General features: G+C 25.6%; 1 protein-coding gene across 1 annotated transcript; it reads left to right on the top strand.

The window, feature by feature from the left end:
- The first annotated feature begins 1,011 nt into the window (after positions 1–1,011).
- On the top strand, positions 1,012–8,707 carry LOC101490429 (uncharacterized). Its single transcript, XM_012718199.3, has 6 exons — positions 1,012–1,152; positions 3,597–3,694; positions 3,881–4,357; positions 4,676–4,822; positions 7,453–7,865; positions 7,987–8,707. Exons 2-6 carry the CDS (start codon positions 3,601–3,603, stop codon positions 8,599–8,601), a joined length of 1,746 nt encoding a protein of 581 aa, XP_012573653.1. The 5' UTR covers positions 1,012–1,152; positions 3,597–3,600; the 3' UTR covers positions 8,602–8,707.
- The last annotated feature ends 6,394 nt before the right edge of the window (positions 8,708–15,101 follow it).

The following is a 15,101-nucleotide window of genomic DNA, read 5'->3' as shown; positions in this document are numbered from 1 at the left end:
TGTCATAACAATATTTTTCTGAACATTTAAAAAATTTATACAACATATAAACTATAAATAACTGCTACACGTAATAATTCTCCCCACAAATGTCGTGTACACAAATATGGCTGCACAGTCCAACTCAAATTGTTATCCTTCAAGAATTGTCAACTACACAAATCAAATCACAAAATAAATAAAAAAATTCATATACTTGCATTTGATCCAAGACCAACATTTTGAGGTATTAAGATACGACCACAACTACTAGATACATGGAGAATCATTTTAAGTGAAATTTATTTTATATAAGTGATTATTAAGACAAGAAAATACAAATAAAAGTCACCAGTTATATAATATCCATTTGAGGATTAAAAATCAGAGTAATTATTTTTTCCGAATAAGGTTTATGTAATCCAGTTTTTAATTTTTCCTCCCTAATGAATTTTTAGCATAAAAAACAGAATTGAGATACGGTATATAGTAACGGGACCACATAAATTAAAATAAAAGCATTAATTCTCAACCGCTTCTATCATGTGGTGTTGTGTTAGTCCTCAAAGGCGGCTTGTATTATTTTATTTTCAGGTATCTAAATAACTATAGTACCTAATATATATTTAGTACTACATTGGACCATTTATAAAACTCGCCTCCATTATAACCTAACTTATTTGGATATTTTGTAATTGTAAGCATCACAAAGTTTAGTTATCAAATTTACAAACAACAATCCACTTTTAAATAAATAATATCACTCAATTTATTTATTTATTTTATCAACTTTAACACTACAATTTTAAAAATTCTTTATTTGTTTTGACGAAACGAATGATTATTCAAGGCAACCAAATTGGCATGAAACAAAGTCATCATTTTGCAAATTCTCACAATTTTGAGGATACAAATATTGATTTACCTAAAAATCACTACCTTTTTTATTTTGTTTTCTTTTGTTGTTATTGCATGACCGTTCAATAATTTAAAAAGTTAGCATTGACTTGATGAAAAGTTTAACAAAGTCTTTCACTAGACAATCATGATTCATCTTTATTTCACTTGGACTTATATCTTGACAAAGCAAAGACTTCACTTAAGAATGAATTTGACTAGCTATTTATGAACATAGTGCTGCTTGGAAAATTTCTGAACCAATTTTATTTTCAGGTAATCAAATTTATTGCATTTATTTCTTATGCTTCTTTAATTAACTCTTACTTCTATTCTTATATAATCTTTGCTATATTCTCCCTACTTTTTTTTCTCGTTTTATTTTACTAAATGCTCGTGTTTTGTGCTTAATCTTGTTGAAGATGAACCAAAGCAAAGAGATATTTTATTTTTCATAATAATTTATAGTATTATTTAATTACAAACCTTTTTCCAGTGTTCTAGCTAATGTACAGTTTCTCTGTTGTCAAAAAATGTTAATGAATTTTGACTATTTATAGGTTTGAGTATGTATTCATCTCTTGAGGTATATATTACATTCTAGCAAGACTTAAGATATGGAGCAATAAAAGTCAATATTTTCATGTATAGTAGGAACAAAAACTGTGTATTCTAAAGATGAAGAAAAAAATACAGAGGGGGAAAAAAAAAACTTATGAAGACCCCTTTAGGAAGAAAAATCTGTGCAACCACATATCTAGATGCTTTTCAGACACATAGATCTTATTCCTATTTATATTTTGAGTTTCATTGGTTTCAGGTTTTCTATTTTTGATTTAATTTTAATTTTAATTTTAAAATTGCCAAGCAGTAAAAACAATATCATGTGCATATTTTTGTAGATACTGTTTTATTTTTAATAAAAATAAAGAGATACTAATTTAGTAATTAAAAATAAATAATTTTTTTTTTAAATCAATAGTTCTCCTACTACTTTGTTTGGGTTAGACTGAGCTAACTCATTTTTAAATCTGACTCATTCATATAATCAAACTTATTTGAATTGATCAACCTAATTATTAGCTCTAGTAAATAGTGTAAAGTTTAGGTGAGTATGTAAGTGACCCGATAGATATTTGGATCTTCTCTTTTACTTTTTCTCCATCACTCTCTCTTTTAGAGAGATATTGAGAATGAGAAAGTCATGAATGATAATTAGAGATAATCTAAATTTTATAAAGTTACGGTCAAATATGAGTATAATACATAGTGTATTTGTGTTAGTATTGATATGTAAAATGTGATGCCCATAAATTTTAATTTACAGTATTTATTTGAAAAAAAATCATGTAAATAATTATATGTTTACAGTACACACTATTTTTAAAAGTATATACAGTAAACTTAGGATTTATGATGCTCATTTTAAAAAATGTGGACTATAAATTTATTATGATGTATATATTTTTTAAATTGTGTATTGAAAATTTCTACTTTAAGGGTACATTTTTTAAAAGATACACCGATAAAAAGTAAGTTGCGAGAAAAAGAGAGAAAATAAATAAGGATATTTTGAATAATATGCTAAAATATGAGATATAATTAAAAAAAAAAGTTTTTTGTTTCGCTTTAAATCGTCTCAAGATTTTTTAAATTTTATTTGAATTGACTAATTAAAATATGTTTTTTCAAATTTGAATTGCAATCAAATGTGTATTTTATATATTTAAGAACATTAAAGATAAAAAAAAGATACATTAGATAAAAAGTGTAGAGGTGTATTTGTTATGGATCATATTTATTTGTATTTGGCCCGGACCACAATTCGTGGGCCTTTATTAAACCACAATCCAATTTGGTAATAGACATGGATTGGGCCATCTCCATAAAATACGTTCCCATTGTTAAAAATTGATTGAATTTTTTTGAAAGGTTTAGTTCAATTAACAATATCCAATATTGTTAGGTCAAATATCAAATTCTGTTTAAATTCAAAATTTTACAATTATATATAAATTTATTTATTATTTTATCTAGTAAACAAAAATTGGTTAAAAAATATTATCATAAACGTAAATCCTATAATATATTTTGCACTAATCAACAAATATCATGAGCAATCAACAAAAAATAAATATGTGAAAGTTTTTGTTGTTTTTTAAGCAAAAGATAAAAGGATTAATTTTTGCAAAAGTAGTAAACAAACTTGGATCTAATTTGTTTACACGTGCACATGAAATGACATCTCACCGTGTAAATAATTGCATTTTAAAAAATTGCATCATATCTTTTGTGCCCAATTTATTTATATGCCACGATCAATAATTTATTTATATGCCACTTTTATTTATATTATCTAGATTTAGTGCCCAATTTTAATATTTTTCAATCATCTAGTAAAAACGAATCACACAAGTAATACCCATGCTGCATACTTGTACAGTTCCTCTTAATTTTTTCCAACAGTGTTGAATTATCTTGTGATAAAATTATAGTAGTACTTTTTACTAATTATTGGGCATTATTATTACATGCACTAAAAAGATACAAACACTGTTTTCCCTCTGCTTTTGTGATTTGCATAAGCTCACAAAATTCAAGTAATTATTAAGACTCCAAAAAAAGAGGGATTAATAAATATAAAAAGATGATGTTCATATCATGCATATTAAACTCGACTAGTTGCTGAAAAAAATTAATGTTATACGTTTCCTTTGCAGAAAAATGGCTACAGAAGACAACACATCTCGCCAACAACATTTACATAGAGTTGCTTCAGCTCAGCATAGGAGACCTCTCCTCCATTTAGTTTCCACTAGTAAGCTTTTCTCCCTTTCTTAAATTTTAGTTTAGCCAAATATTTTTTTCTTACAAAGTGCAAATTTTTGGACACCGACGCACATACTACCGACACATTAATTATATTCAATTAATTTATTGTATCAATTTTGTGTGATATTCATATATCCTGAGACTAATTTTCTGAATAAACTTGTTGTTGCAGAGGAACACAGACATAGATACCTAACCCAATGTGTACCCCTTTACAAAGCAGCTCGAAAAGGGGATTGGAAAGAAGCCAAAAAAATAATAGACCAAGATAAAACATTATTAGTTTCCGCCATAACAAAAGGGTGGGCAACAGTACTCCACATTGCAGTTGGATCAAATCATGTTAACTTTGTTGATGAGTTGGTAAAATTAATGGACCCTAATGATTTGGAATTGAAAGACTACATGGATAACACTGCTTTTTGTTTTGCTGCTGCTGTTGGAAATGTGGAAATTGCTGAAATAATGATGAATAATAGAGGAACTTTGGCATCAATTAGAGGTGGACAAGGTGTTACTCCTCTTTATTTGGCTGCTTTAGAGGGGAAAAATGATATGGCAAAGTATTTGTTTATTAAATCTAAAGAAATGCTAGATGAAAAAGATTGGAGTATGGTGTTCCTCACTTGCATACAGTCTGATCTCTATGGTAAGCATTTTAGATTTTGAAATTATAGAAATTGAAAATTGATTTCAATAAAATCATTATAAATTAAAATGGTACTAATGATTAGTTTACTAAAAAATCAAATTGCAGATATATTACATATAATATCATAATAAGTAAAATTGAAATATCAATATAATATTAATTAAATACGATTATTTATTTTTTTTCTTTATATTAAAGACCATAGAATTAATTTTGTAGTTATTTATATACTAATGATGTTTTATAGATTAATTTTGTTTATATTTAATTTGGATAAATTTAATGTCAAACGATATAATTTGAAATATGGTGCAGATTTAGCTCTAGACATGCTAAATGAGAATGTAACACTAGCTTTTGCTCGTGGAGATAACAATGAGACAGGCTTACATTTATTGGCTCGAAAACATTCGGTTTGCGGTTGTCAAAGTCTTGTGCATCGCAAAAACCCCCTGCATTTATGTAAGTGTATATACAACTACTAGTGCTCTCTCCAAAATTTAAGTATATTTTTAATTTTTAGGTGTATTTATTAATTATTTGATTTAATTGAAAATTTTATCTCTTTATTTTTATCAATTCACGAAATAGATTATTCTATTTTAAATGTCGACAATGTTTGTACCTTATATAGTTTTTTGAATTAAAAAATGACGATTTGACATATTTTAGATGATCTGACATACAATTTTATGATATAAAACCATATAGATCCATTAATTATTCATTTGTCATTGATTAAATAACAAATATGAAAAAAATTCTAAAGTTGAAAGTTAAGTTTTTATCGTGTTTTATTCTAATTTTATGAGTGTTAACCATTCTATATCACCATATCATATGTAACGTTATTTAAAACATGTTACATCATATTTTTTAGTTAAGAAAATAGAGAAATTGTCAAAATTGTCGACATTTAAAATAGAGAGACAAATTTCGTAAATCAGTAAAAATAAAGGACTAAAACTATAATTAAGCCTTATAATTTTTCAACACATACTCCCTATTATTACTATTAAGTTATCTTAAAATACGAAAAGTCAAGTTTAACACATTTAAACTCAAAAATTATTTTAAAAATATTAATATATAAAATGAACACATTAATTATCCTATTAATTTTTCTTAATAAGATGAAAAAATCAATAGGTGCTTATAATAAGAGACGAAAAGACGAAAGTAGTATAAACAAAAATGATACTACTTCAAAAAAGTATTTTTTTCCCAAAATGAACAAGTCTTTTTAATGCACTTCTAACAAATACAATTTAGTAAAAATAATATTTTTTTGTTAAAAGAAATAATAAATACCACCATAATTAACTCATGCAATTGAGGTATTCTAACTCGAAATAAGACGTCTGACCTAACAATATTGACATTTGTCAATTGAACTATGACTTAATGACATAAAAATATAATCTTTTACTCATTTATACATTTTTTATTATATGTGAAATAATGAAATAATTTAATTATTTTAAAACGAAAAAAGTTGATGTGTTTAATATTAAATATATTAATTTTTCAGTTATCATTATTACTTATATATATTTCATTCTAAAGTAGGACAACTTTGAACTCAAATTTTGTGGCTGAACTCTAAATTCAATTATAAGTAAAAATACATGAATTCTCATTTATTAAAAATGACAGTTTTATTAAAAAAAATTAAACAAATTTACTAACCTGGCCCATAATAACATTAACATTGAAGGTAAAATGTAAATAACTTTGAGTTCAACAAGATAAATTATTCACTTTTTGCTTATAATAAATGTAAATAAATACACTTATATTTGAGTATCCACTTTTTGCTTCTAATTAAATATAGAGAGAGTACTCACTTCAATTAAAATTTTGTTTACTTTATTAATATGTGTGTTTAATGTTAAAATCATTTGGTTGTGTGGATAAGACAGAGTGGATTGAATAAGAGAAATCGACAATATGATAGAATTTGAACATAATTACTTGTATTTCACGTGCACTAGATAATAAATTAAATTATATACTCTTTTTATCTCATATTAATTCTTTTTATCTCATATTAATTGTCATGTTAGAGTTGACTAACGTTATTTGTTAATTTAAAATATCAATTAAAAAATTTAAACTTTTTTAATGTTATATATTTATTAAAGTATTTGCTAGCATATGATCAGTTAATATAAAAAAATTATTATGGTTGAATTAATACAATCATCTAACATGTTATGACTACACATTTGAAACAAGATCGACCTTAAGATTTTGACTTAATTGCACTTTTGATCTCTTTATTTTAGTTGAATCACGAAAGTAGTTACTCCATTTTATTTCTCTCCAGTTTTGGTCCCCAAACAGAATTTTGGTACAAAATTTGATGAAGTTATGATAATAGATTGCATGTACAATTGTTGCACCACGAAATTTTGAGACATGGTGTAACTTAAATAAACACAAAAATGAAATTTTATCAAATTTTGGATCAAAATTCTATTTGAGAGACTAAAACTAGGGATAAATAAAATGGAGGACTACTTTCACGATTCAGATAAAATAGGGGGACCAAAATTACAATTAAATCTAAGATTTTTTGTTCCTTTGGCAAATTAAGATAATAGTGTCTTCATAATCATTAAAAATATTTCTTCCATCCATTTTTTTTTCAAAATCATTAATAATCAATTTTCTTTAAAAATCATTTTATATTGAAATAAATAAAAAAAACAAATCAATCTATTTTAGACCAATAATAAAATATAATAAATTATGCATTTATTACTTAAATGTCTTCGAAGAATTCAATATTATAAAGTTTGATTTTTATTCAATTGGTAAAATAACTCTAATGACTTTTCATTCTTCAAATCTCATCGTCAAAATCATGAGAATTATCATATTTTAGATAAGTATTAGAAGTAGTTAAAAATACTTATAATTAAGTGAAATTTGTTAGATTAGTTATATAGCACTATATAAAAGTGCATCATACTATAATTATATAACAATTCTTTAAAATAATTATTTCAAAATTTATTTTACTCTTTAATTATTTGTCTCTTTTTTGGCCTCAGCCATGATTCTTAACAATAAATTTTCATATTTAGGTAAGAGAGATGGTCCAATCCTAAAGCTCATAAGACGCATGTGGGATGAATTTCTTAACTTAGATGACTCAGAGATGATGGAAGTCATGAGAGAACCATCTCAAGTAACATTTCTTGCTGCAGAGAATGGAAATTTTGAGTTTCTATCAATTGTTATGAGCACTTATCCTGATTTGATATGGGAACTAAATACAACTGGTCAAAGCATAATTCACATGGCTGTTTTGCACCGCCATGCTAGTATCTTCAATTTGATACATGAAATAGGTACTTTCAAAGATTTCATAAGTGCTTTTGTAGATGATAAGGACAATAATTTATTGCATGCTGTTGCAAAGTTAGCACCACCAGATCGACTCAATATAGTTCCTGGAGCAGCTCTTCAAATGATGCTTGAATTGTCATGGTTTGAGGTATGATTTTGAGTTCATGTCACATTATTAACAAACTCACATGTACAAAGGTGTCAATTACGCTAGCCCACATGTAAGAAGGTAAAGAAGATAACATTACATATATCATTTGGTTTGACAGGAGGTAAAGAAGATAATGCGACCATCACTAATAGAAATGCAAAATTCCGAAGGATCTACACCTTGTCAACTATTTACGAAAGAACATGAAGAATTGCTCCAAAGAGGAGAGTCATGGATGCAGAGAACAGCAAGTTCTTGTATGGTTGTTTCAACTCTCATTGCTACAGGAGTTTTTTCTGCTCCATTTAGTTTACCTGGTGGAAATAATGATGACACACGATCTCCAAATTATTTGGACAAACCTTCCTTTCTCGTATTTTCTTTATCAGATTCCATGGCACTTATCTCATCTTCAACTTCAGTACTAATTTTTCTGTCTATCCTTATATCGCGATATGCAGAGGAAGATTTTCTCAAGTCATTGCCTTTCAAGTTGCTAGCTGGATTAGTGACATTGTTTGTCTCAATAATCAGCATGATGGTAGCATTTAGTAGTGCCTTCTTTATAACATATTATCATGGTTTGAAATGGGTTCCAAACTTCATTGCTGCCCTTGCATTTTTACCAATACCATTGTTTATTTTCCTACAATTTTCTTTATGGTCTGATATAGTATACTCTGCCTACGTTTGTAGTACTTTATTTAGGCGAGGTAAACCTATGATTCACTAGAGCTATCAAGTATCTTAGGTAGAGGAGTGTTAAATTGAAGTTATGTATGTCATGATAATTTGAACTACTCTATTCAGAATGAAAATATATTTTTGCTTATATTTCATTCAAGTAGTATTTAATTTAATGGTCTTCTCAAGTATTGTTACATATAACTAGAAAAATGAAAACATGTAGTGTAGTGGCATTGTTCTAAGGAAATATCTCCAAGATTGCACAAAGATTTGGAATTACATGCTCGTAGAATGATATTCTTGACCCTTTTATTGTAAATTCGGGTAGCTGTTCAATGTTACGAATAATTCCTTAGAGAGTATCTTAGATATGAGAAATTCTTGAGTGAACACTTCCCTAAGTATTAATGTTAAAGTCTAATTTAAAAAAATAAAAATAAAGTGTTACATGGTTCAAAATATAATATATAGTCAAAAATTTGAGGTGTGGTGCGTCAATGTTTTAGGCTAAATTAATATGTGGTCTCTTAACTTAATTTTCATTAACGTTTTAGTCTTATCTCTTTTTTTTATCTTCCTGATTTAATCATTTATATTAATTTTAAGTGACAATTTGATCTTTTGTGTTTTAAAATGTCAATAATATTATCATTTTTTTTTTACAAAAATTCAAAAAATTCATCAAAATTTTCAAATAAAACTTATAAAATTAATTATATTATTCAATATAATACAAATTTCATCAAATTTGTAACTCAAATTTTCAAATAAATTTATATTTTCATTCTTTATTTGACATTGTTAGAGATAAAAATATGAATTTATTTAAAGATGAATTTGATGAAATTTGCATCATAGTAGTCAACCATTTGCAGAACCTCTACACAATCAGAGTCACTAAATAAACCTACATACATAAATATCTCCTACAAATTATTTGATTGGTTGTGACTATACATTAATTGCTAGGTGGGTGTTCGCCTCAAATAAAATTTAGTATTTTTTTTCTCATAAAACAGATGATGAATTAATATATAAGAAACAAATTGGAAAAAGTGAATAAAAGGAAATGGTGATTTTCTGAAACATTTCGGTTTTATTTGTTAAATATATTAATTTTTCCATGATCCTTGTGCATTACGAAATGTTAAATTTCCCAGATTGTCTTCAGAATTGAAGAAGAGAAAATGTCAAATTATTTGAAATGTGTTGGTTAATTGTTATTGTATATTGGATATATCTTCTTCCTGGAACGTAATATGAAATTATACAATCCAATGTTCCTACACGTAAGCCTTACCCGATCACCATGGCAATATGGTCAAATTTCTTCATAAATTAATTCATTTCTAATTAACTTTGAAATTCTTAACTTCAATTTTTATATATAAAAAACATTTAATTCAAATTCTTTTTATTTTTTACTAAAAATACATTTACTCATTTAAATTGATAAAATATATCAATAAAATATAAATTCGAAGTCCCACAAAAAATGTTTTGCAAATATATCCACAAAACTCTCTTTAGTAGTATAAAACCACATGTCTACCCTAAAAATCTATATTAAACGAACAATATCAAAACAAAACAGAAAAATAAAAAATCGCTACACTAAGATGATGAATAAAATAATGTAGTAATATTTTACTAAATTTTTTATAAAAAATTATTTATTAAATACTTTAAAATAAAAAATTATTTATTAAATTAATATAATTAATTTTATATGATTTTTTTTTAATGATGGTTCGACCAAACTTCTTGCATTTCTATTAAGTATAAAATATTTTTGGATGTCTTTTATTAAATAAAAAATTAATTTTTCTTAAAAGTCTAAAATAATTTTATTAATATTTTTACCTTTGAGTCGATCCTGTATCGCACTCAGACAAATAAATCACATAAAAATACAGAGAAAAAAAATTAAATTTTTGTAGAAACCACCTATTCAGTAAAATGAATAAAAAAAAAACTATTTGTAAGGCTTTAATTACTTAGCTACCAAAAATTAGTCTCAAAATATCCTGTTAATACAAAAAGAAATAGAGATAACTTGGGTATTTTTTATCCGCGGCTCGACCCCAATTTTACATTCATAGTAATAATTTTATTACGCAACAAAAATAACTATATCATGTGAAACAATGTATCTTACACAATTTGGCACTTTGTTTACCATCCCTCCTTTGTTTGTAAAATTTTGATTCACTACACTCCGCAGAAATATCATTTTATTATGTTACTTTATAAATAAATTAGTAGAGAAATGAACTTACTAAATAATTCTAAAGAGATGTAATCAAATTGGGAGGCTAAAATAAAAATATAAGAAACTGATACCCAAATTGATAACTTAAATCCAAATGGTATCACAAATTCTAAAGAGATGTATTCAATTGGGAGACTAAAAAAAATACGAAAAAACTGACACCAAATTGGTAACTTAAATCCAAATGATATCACAAATTGTTTGTTTGTTTGTTTCGAGACTAAAATTTTATTATGTTAATAATGAGAGAGCTTCAACTTCCTCTCCTCTATGTTTTCAAAAACCACTAAAATATTTTTTTCAAATTTATCTTCTTTTGATTGGTAAATTAAGATGGAATTTATCATAATCGGTCAATGCAAACGCCTGAAATATGTGATAAGAACTCCTCTTATTCCTCACTTTTTCTTTTCTCATTATCCTTTTTGGGATTAGAAATTTAGTATTAAAAATAAAAGCTATATGATATATGTAGTTTCGATGCAGTAGCAATGTGTATGTATAAATGGTAATTTTCGATATAATTTTAGTTTTATTATTTTCAGATAAATAAGAAAGAACTGAAAATATTTGAAATAAATACACGCATGATCATATTTTCTCGGAACTTAGCACGAAGGTTATACCGTCACCTTAGCCTCCAACTCAAGGTTTGAAATGCTAGCTTCTCTCTCATTCTCAATCAATAACCTTAGTAAATACATTTAAATTAAGGTTGAAAGTTGAAAAAACTAATTATATCATTTCGAAGCAGAAGCAATGTGTATATACATAACTTGGAACTTTTGGTAACATTTCTATTTTATTATATTTTCAGATTATTAAATCGTGTTTACGAAATGTTGAAAATGGACGGTGGAATTGTGAATTATTTGAAAGGTGTAATAATATAAGGTGTATTAAATAATAACAAATAAGTGGTGTCTATGATCATATTTTCCTGGAACTTAGTAGGAATGTTATTACCCTCAACTTGAGGGCAAGGTTTTTTTTTTTTTTTTCAACAATCAAATCAATATTGTTAATAATTAATATATTGTTAATATTTTGGTGAGTGTCGAAATCAAACATACGACCTCTTTATCACTTCATTCATTGAATCTCTTGTTCTAGATACTAAATTAATCTTATATCTCTTTTTTAGTTGGACTTTTTTACATAGATATTGAATTTCTTCTTAAATTGTAATATCATATAGCTCATACGTGAATTTGTAAAGAGTGTAATTGTTTTATAATGAGATTATAAAATAACTTCACATTGTCATTGAACATAAACCAATCAACTTGTGGCATAAGTAAGTATTGCATCCGGTTGTTTTTTTTTTAAAAACTATTAGATATTTTATTTTAATTTAATGTTAATATAAAACTAGTTTACACAACGGTGTCTAATATTTTTTTTCATTTGTAAAGGTATTTAATATTTAAAACATGCATGTTTGTTAAATAAAAATTATTTATATTTCAAAATCAATGTCAAATCTTCAATATTTGGATAAAAATTAAGAAAAAAAACTAATAATATGTCAATATTAGCATGTTAAAAAAATGAGAAACTTGATCTATTCAAATAATAAAGGATCAAAATTGCAGATATAAACATATTATTAGGTTAAATAGTACGTGAAAAAGATTCTAAAATTAATTAGTTCACTGTTACACTTTAAAATCTTTTTTAGTAAAAAACAACTATAAATTTTCTCAAGTATAGCTTACGAAAAATCGATTTAAGCCGCTAAGATCGATAAGCATATTTTCCAAACACTTTTCCTTTAATCAAATTAACAAACTTATAAACCAGTGCAATATATTATGAACTAGCTGATTTAGCTCAGCAAATAGAGCCTTATTATAGGCACTTTTGTTTAAGATTTTTTTAAAAATATTTTGATTTTATATATTTTTAAATGATTTTTATGAAAATTTATTTAAAAATATTAGAAGTCTTTTAGATTTATTTGTTATTAATTAAAAAGTAATTTTGACATTTAATAACTTATATATATATATATATATATATATATATATTATTAGAGATTTTAATATGATAAAAATGATTTTATTTTTCAAAAATTGATCTTTTAAAAATTATTTTTACGAAGAGTTTCTCAAAATAGCTTTTTATTTTAATCATTTTTTGAAATTTCATTATCCAAAAAAAATTATAGAAAATAGATGAAATACTTAAAATCCTATTTTAAGACAAACTATTGAAACCAATTTTTCATCTGAAGTTTTATTTTTAAAATTCTTTTTCAAGAATGTTATAACAAAAATATAAAATACTATACATATAATTTTTAAAAAATCTTAAACAATCGGATACATAGTCGCAAGAATGTTAAGATTAAATAAGTTTTTGATCCCTATAAAATCTCACTATTTTGTATTTTATCCTTAAAAAAAAATTCATCAACTTTTAGTCCCTTATAATTTAACATTTTTATTTTTGGTCTCTGATTTTAAACTAACTACTGTGCCTTCTTCAAATTTTTAAATAACTTTTTACAATAATATTTAAGGCATTATAAGAAATTTCCTTACAACAATTTATATTTTTTTAACAAGTGAGAAATTTATAAATATGAAACACTTATATTTTGTAAGGAAGCTGTTAAATATATCCTTATATTAAGGAAAAAACACTTATATTTTATTTGGACTAAAAATTTATTTAATCCCAAATTTTATGGTAAATAATATTTTCAGTCTCTATATCTGTTCAAATAAATATTTTTTTTAGCTTCGATATTTTTTTTTTCTAGTATACGAGTTCCAAAATTCACAAGTTTTCATAGTATTAACTTTTTGTTTGACGACTATCATTCGAACTTTTATATATTGTTGCTGTACAAGATGGTAAAAATGTATTCTAATTGTGATGATAATTCATCAAAATGTATATTTACATGAGATAAATTTAGAGCTCTCAACGATACTCCGTGGTTGTTTGCAGAAGACATGGTCTAGCACAAGTGTTTGATATTTAGGTCTAGTAACTATTTTGTCAATAGTTCGATTCATGGGCAATGCGTATGGAAAACATATGTTGAAAAATTTCAATCCCTTAAATGTTGTATGTTAGGATTCCTTGGTTTACACAAAAAAATGTAAAAATTATGATAAAATGATAGGGTGTTAAAATGTACCTCGCCCTAAATCGAGAAATAGTGAGAGTAGTAAACCAAGTCATGTTCATTGATGAGGAGCACTAAAAGCAACAAACAAGACAAAATAGAACCTCAAAGAAGTAAGAGAGCCAAAGTTTCTAAAGATTATAAACCTGATTATACAACCTATACCTTATAAGAGGATCATGTAAATCTTCAAGAAGCTTTGTCATCTCTATGCAGATTTATAGCAAGAAGCTATAAATGATGAGATGGATTCTCTAGACTCTAACAGGACCTGACATTTAGCAGACTTACCTCCTGGTTGCAAATCGATAGTGTAACGCCCCAAATTTTTTGATCCAAAAATTATTTAAACATATTAGTTTTCTTTTAGAAATAACTATAATTTTTGTTTTTAGAAGTAGTTCATCATGTAATAATTTGAAGGTGCGTCAAAAAATGACTTGATATTTTTTTTTGTAAAAGAATGTAATGCAATTTACTAAAATATTATTTATTCATTTATTTGCAAAATTAATATTCCAGTTATTAGATCAATATTCATTTATGCTCCAAAATAAAATAAAGTCTCTTTAAGTGAAATTCAAAATAAGCAAGGTTGATTGAAATTAATTACATTCAATTATTTACCAGCAAATGAAATCTCACTTCCGCATTTCTATTAAAAGTTAATGATGAAAAGTAAATAACTTTACAATGTACGACAAAATTTTTAGTAATACAAAATATTATTTTTAAAGTAAAGGTCTCACTTTCCCACGCGCGTGCACCAATCAAACATCATTCATACAACTTTTGAGATCATTAGTACCTAAATATTGGTGTAAGGGGTCAGTTCATCCCACAACAAAAATTAAACCAAATAATAAATTAACAACCATAAAATATGAATATAAAATCCTTTGGTCATAAAAGATTTAAAGAAATTGGTTCTTTAATAGTTTTCAAAGATGTATTAAAAGTCATAAAATGTATCTAAATAAATCAAGTAGCAACCATAGAGCAAATAATTAGATCAAAATAAAAATAACAATAGAATATATGCAAGTTGTGCATGCTTCTAAATATATATGATCCAGATATAACCAGCCACACAGACGTCCACACAGAAGTCACCATACCAATGGAGAAAAATTAA

The sequence above is a fragment of the Cicer arietinum genome, chromosome 1 (assembly GCF_000331145.2).
Source record: "Cicer arietinum cultivar CDC Frontier isolate Library 1 chromosome 1, Cicar.CDCFrontier_v2.0, whole genome shotgun sequence".
NCBI lineage: Eukaryota > Viridiplantae > Streptophyta > Magnoliopsida > Fabales > Fabaceae > Cicer > Cicer arietinum.
Note: the sequence above shows the minus strand (reverse complement) of the source record. Positions and strands in the feature narration are given on the sequence as shown.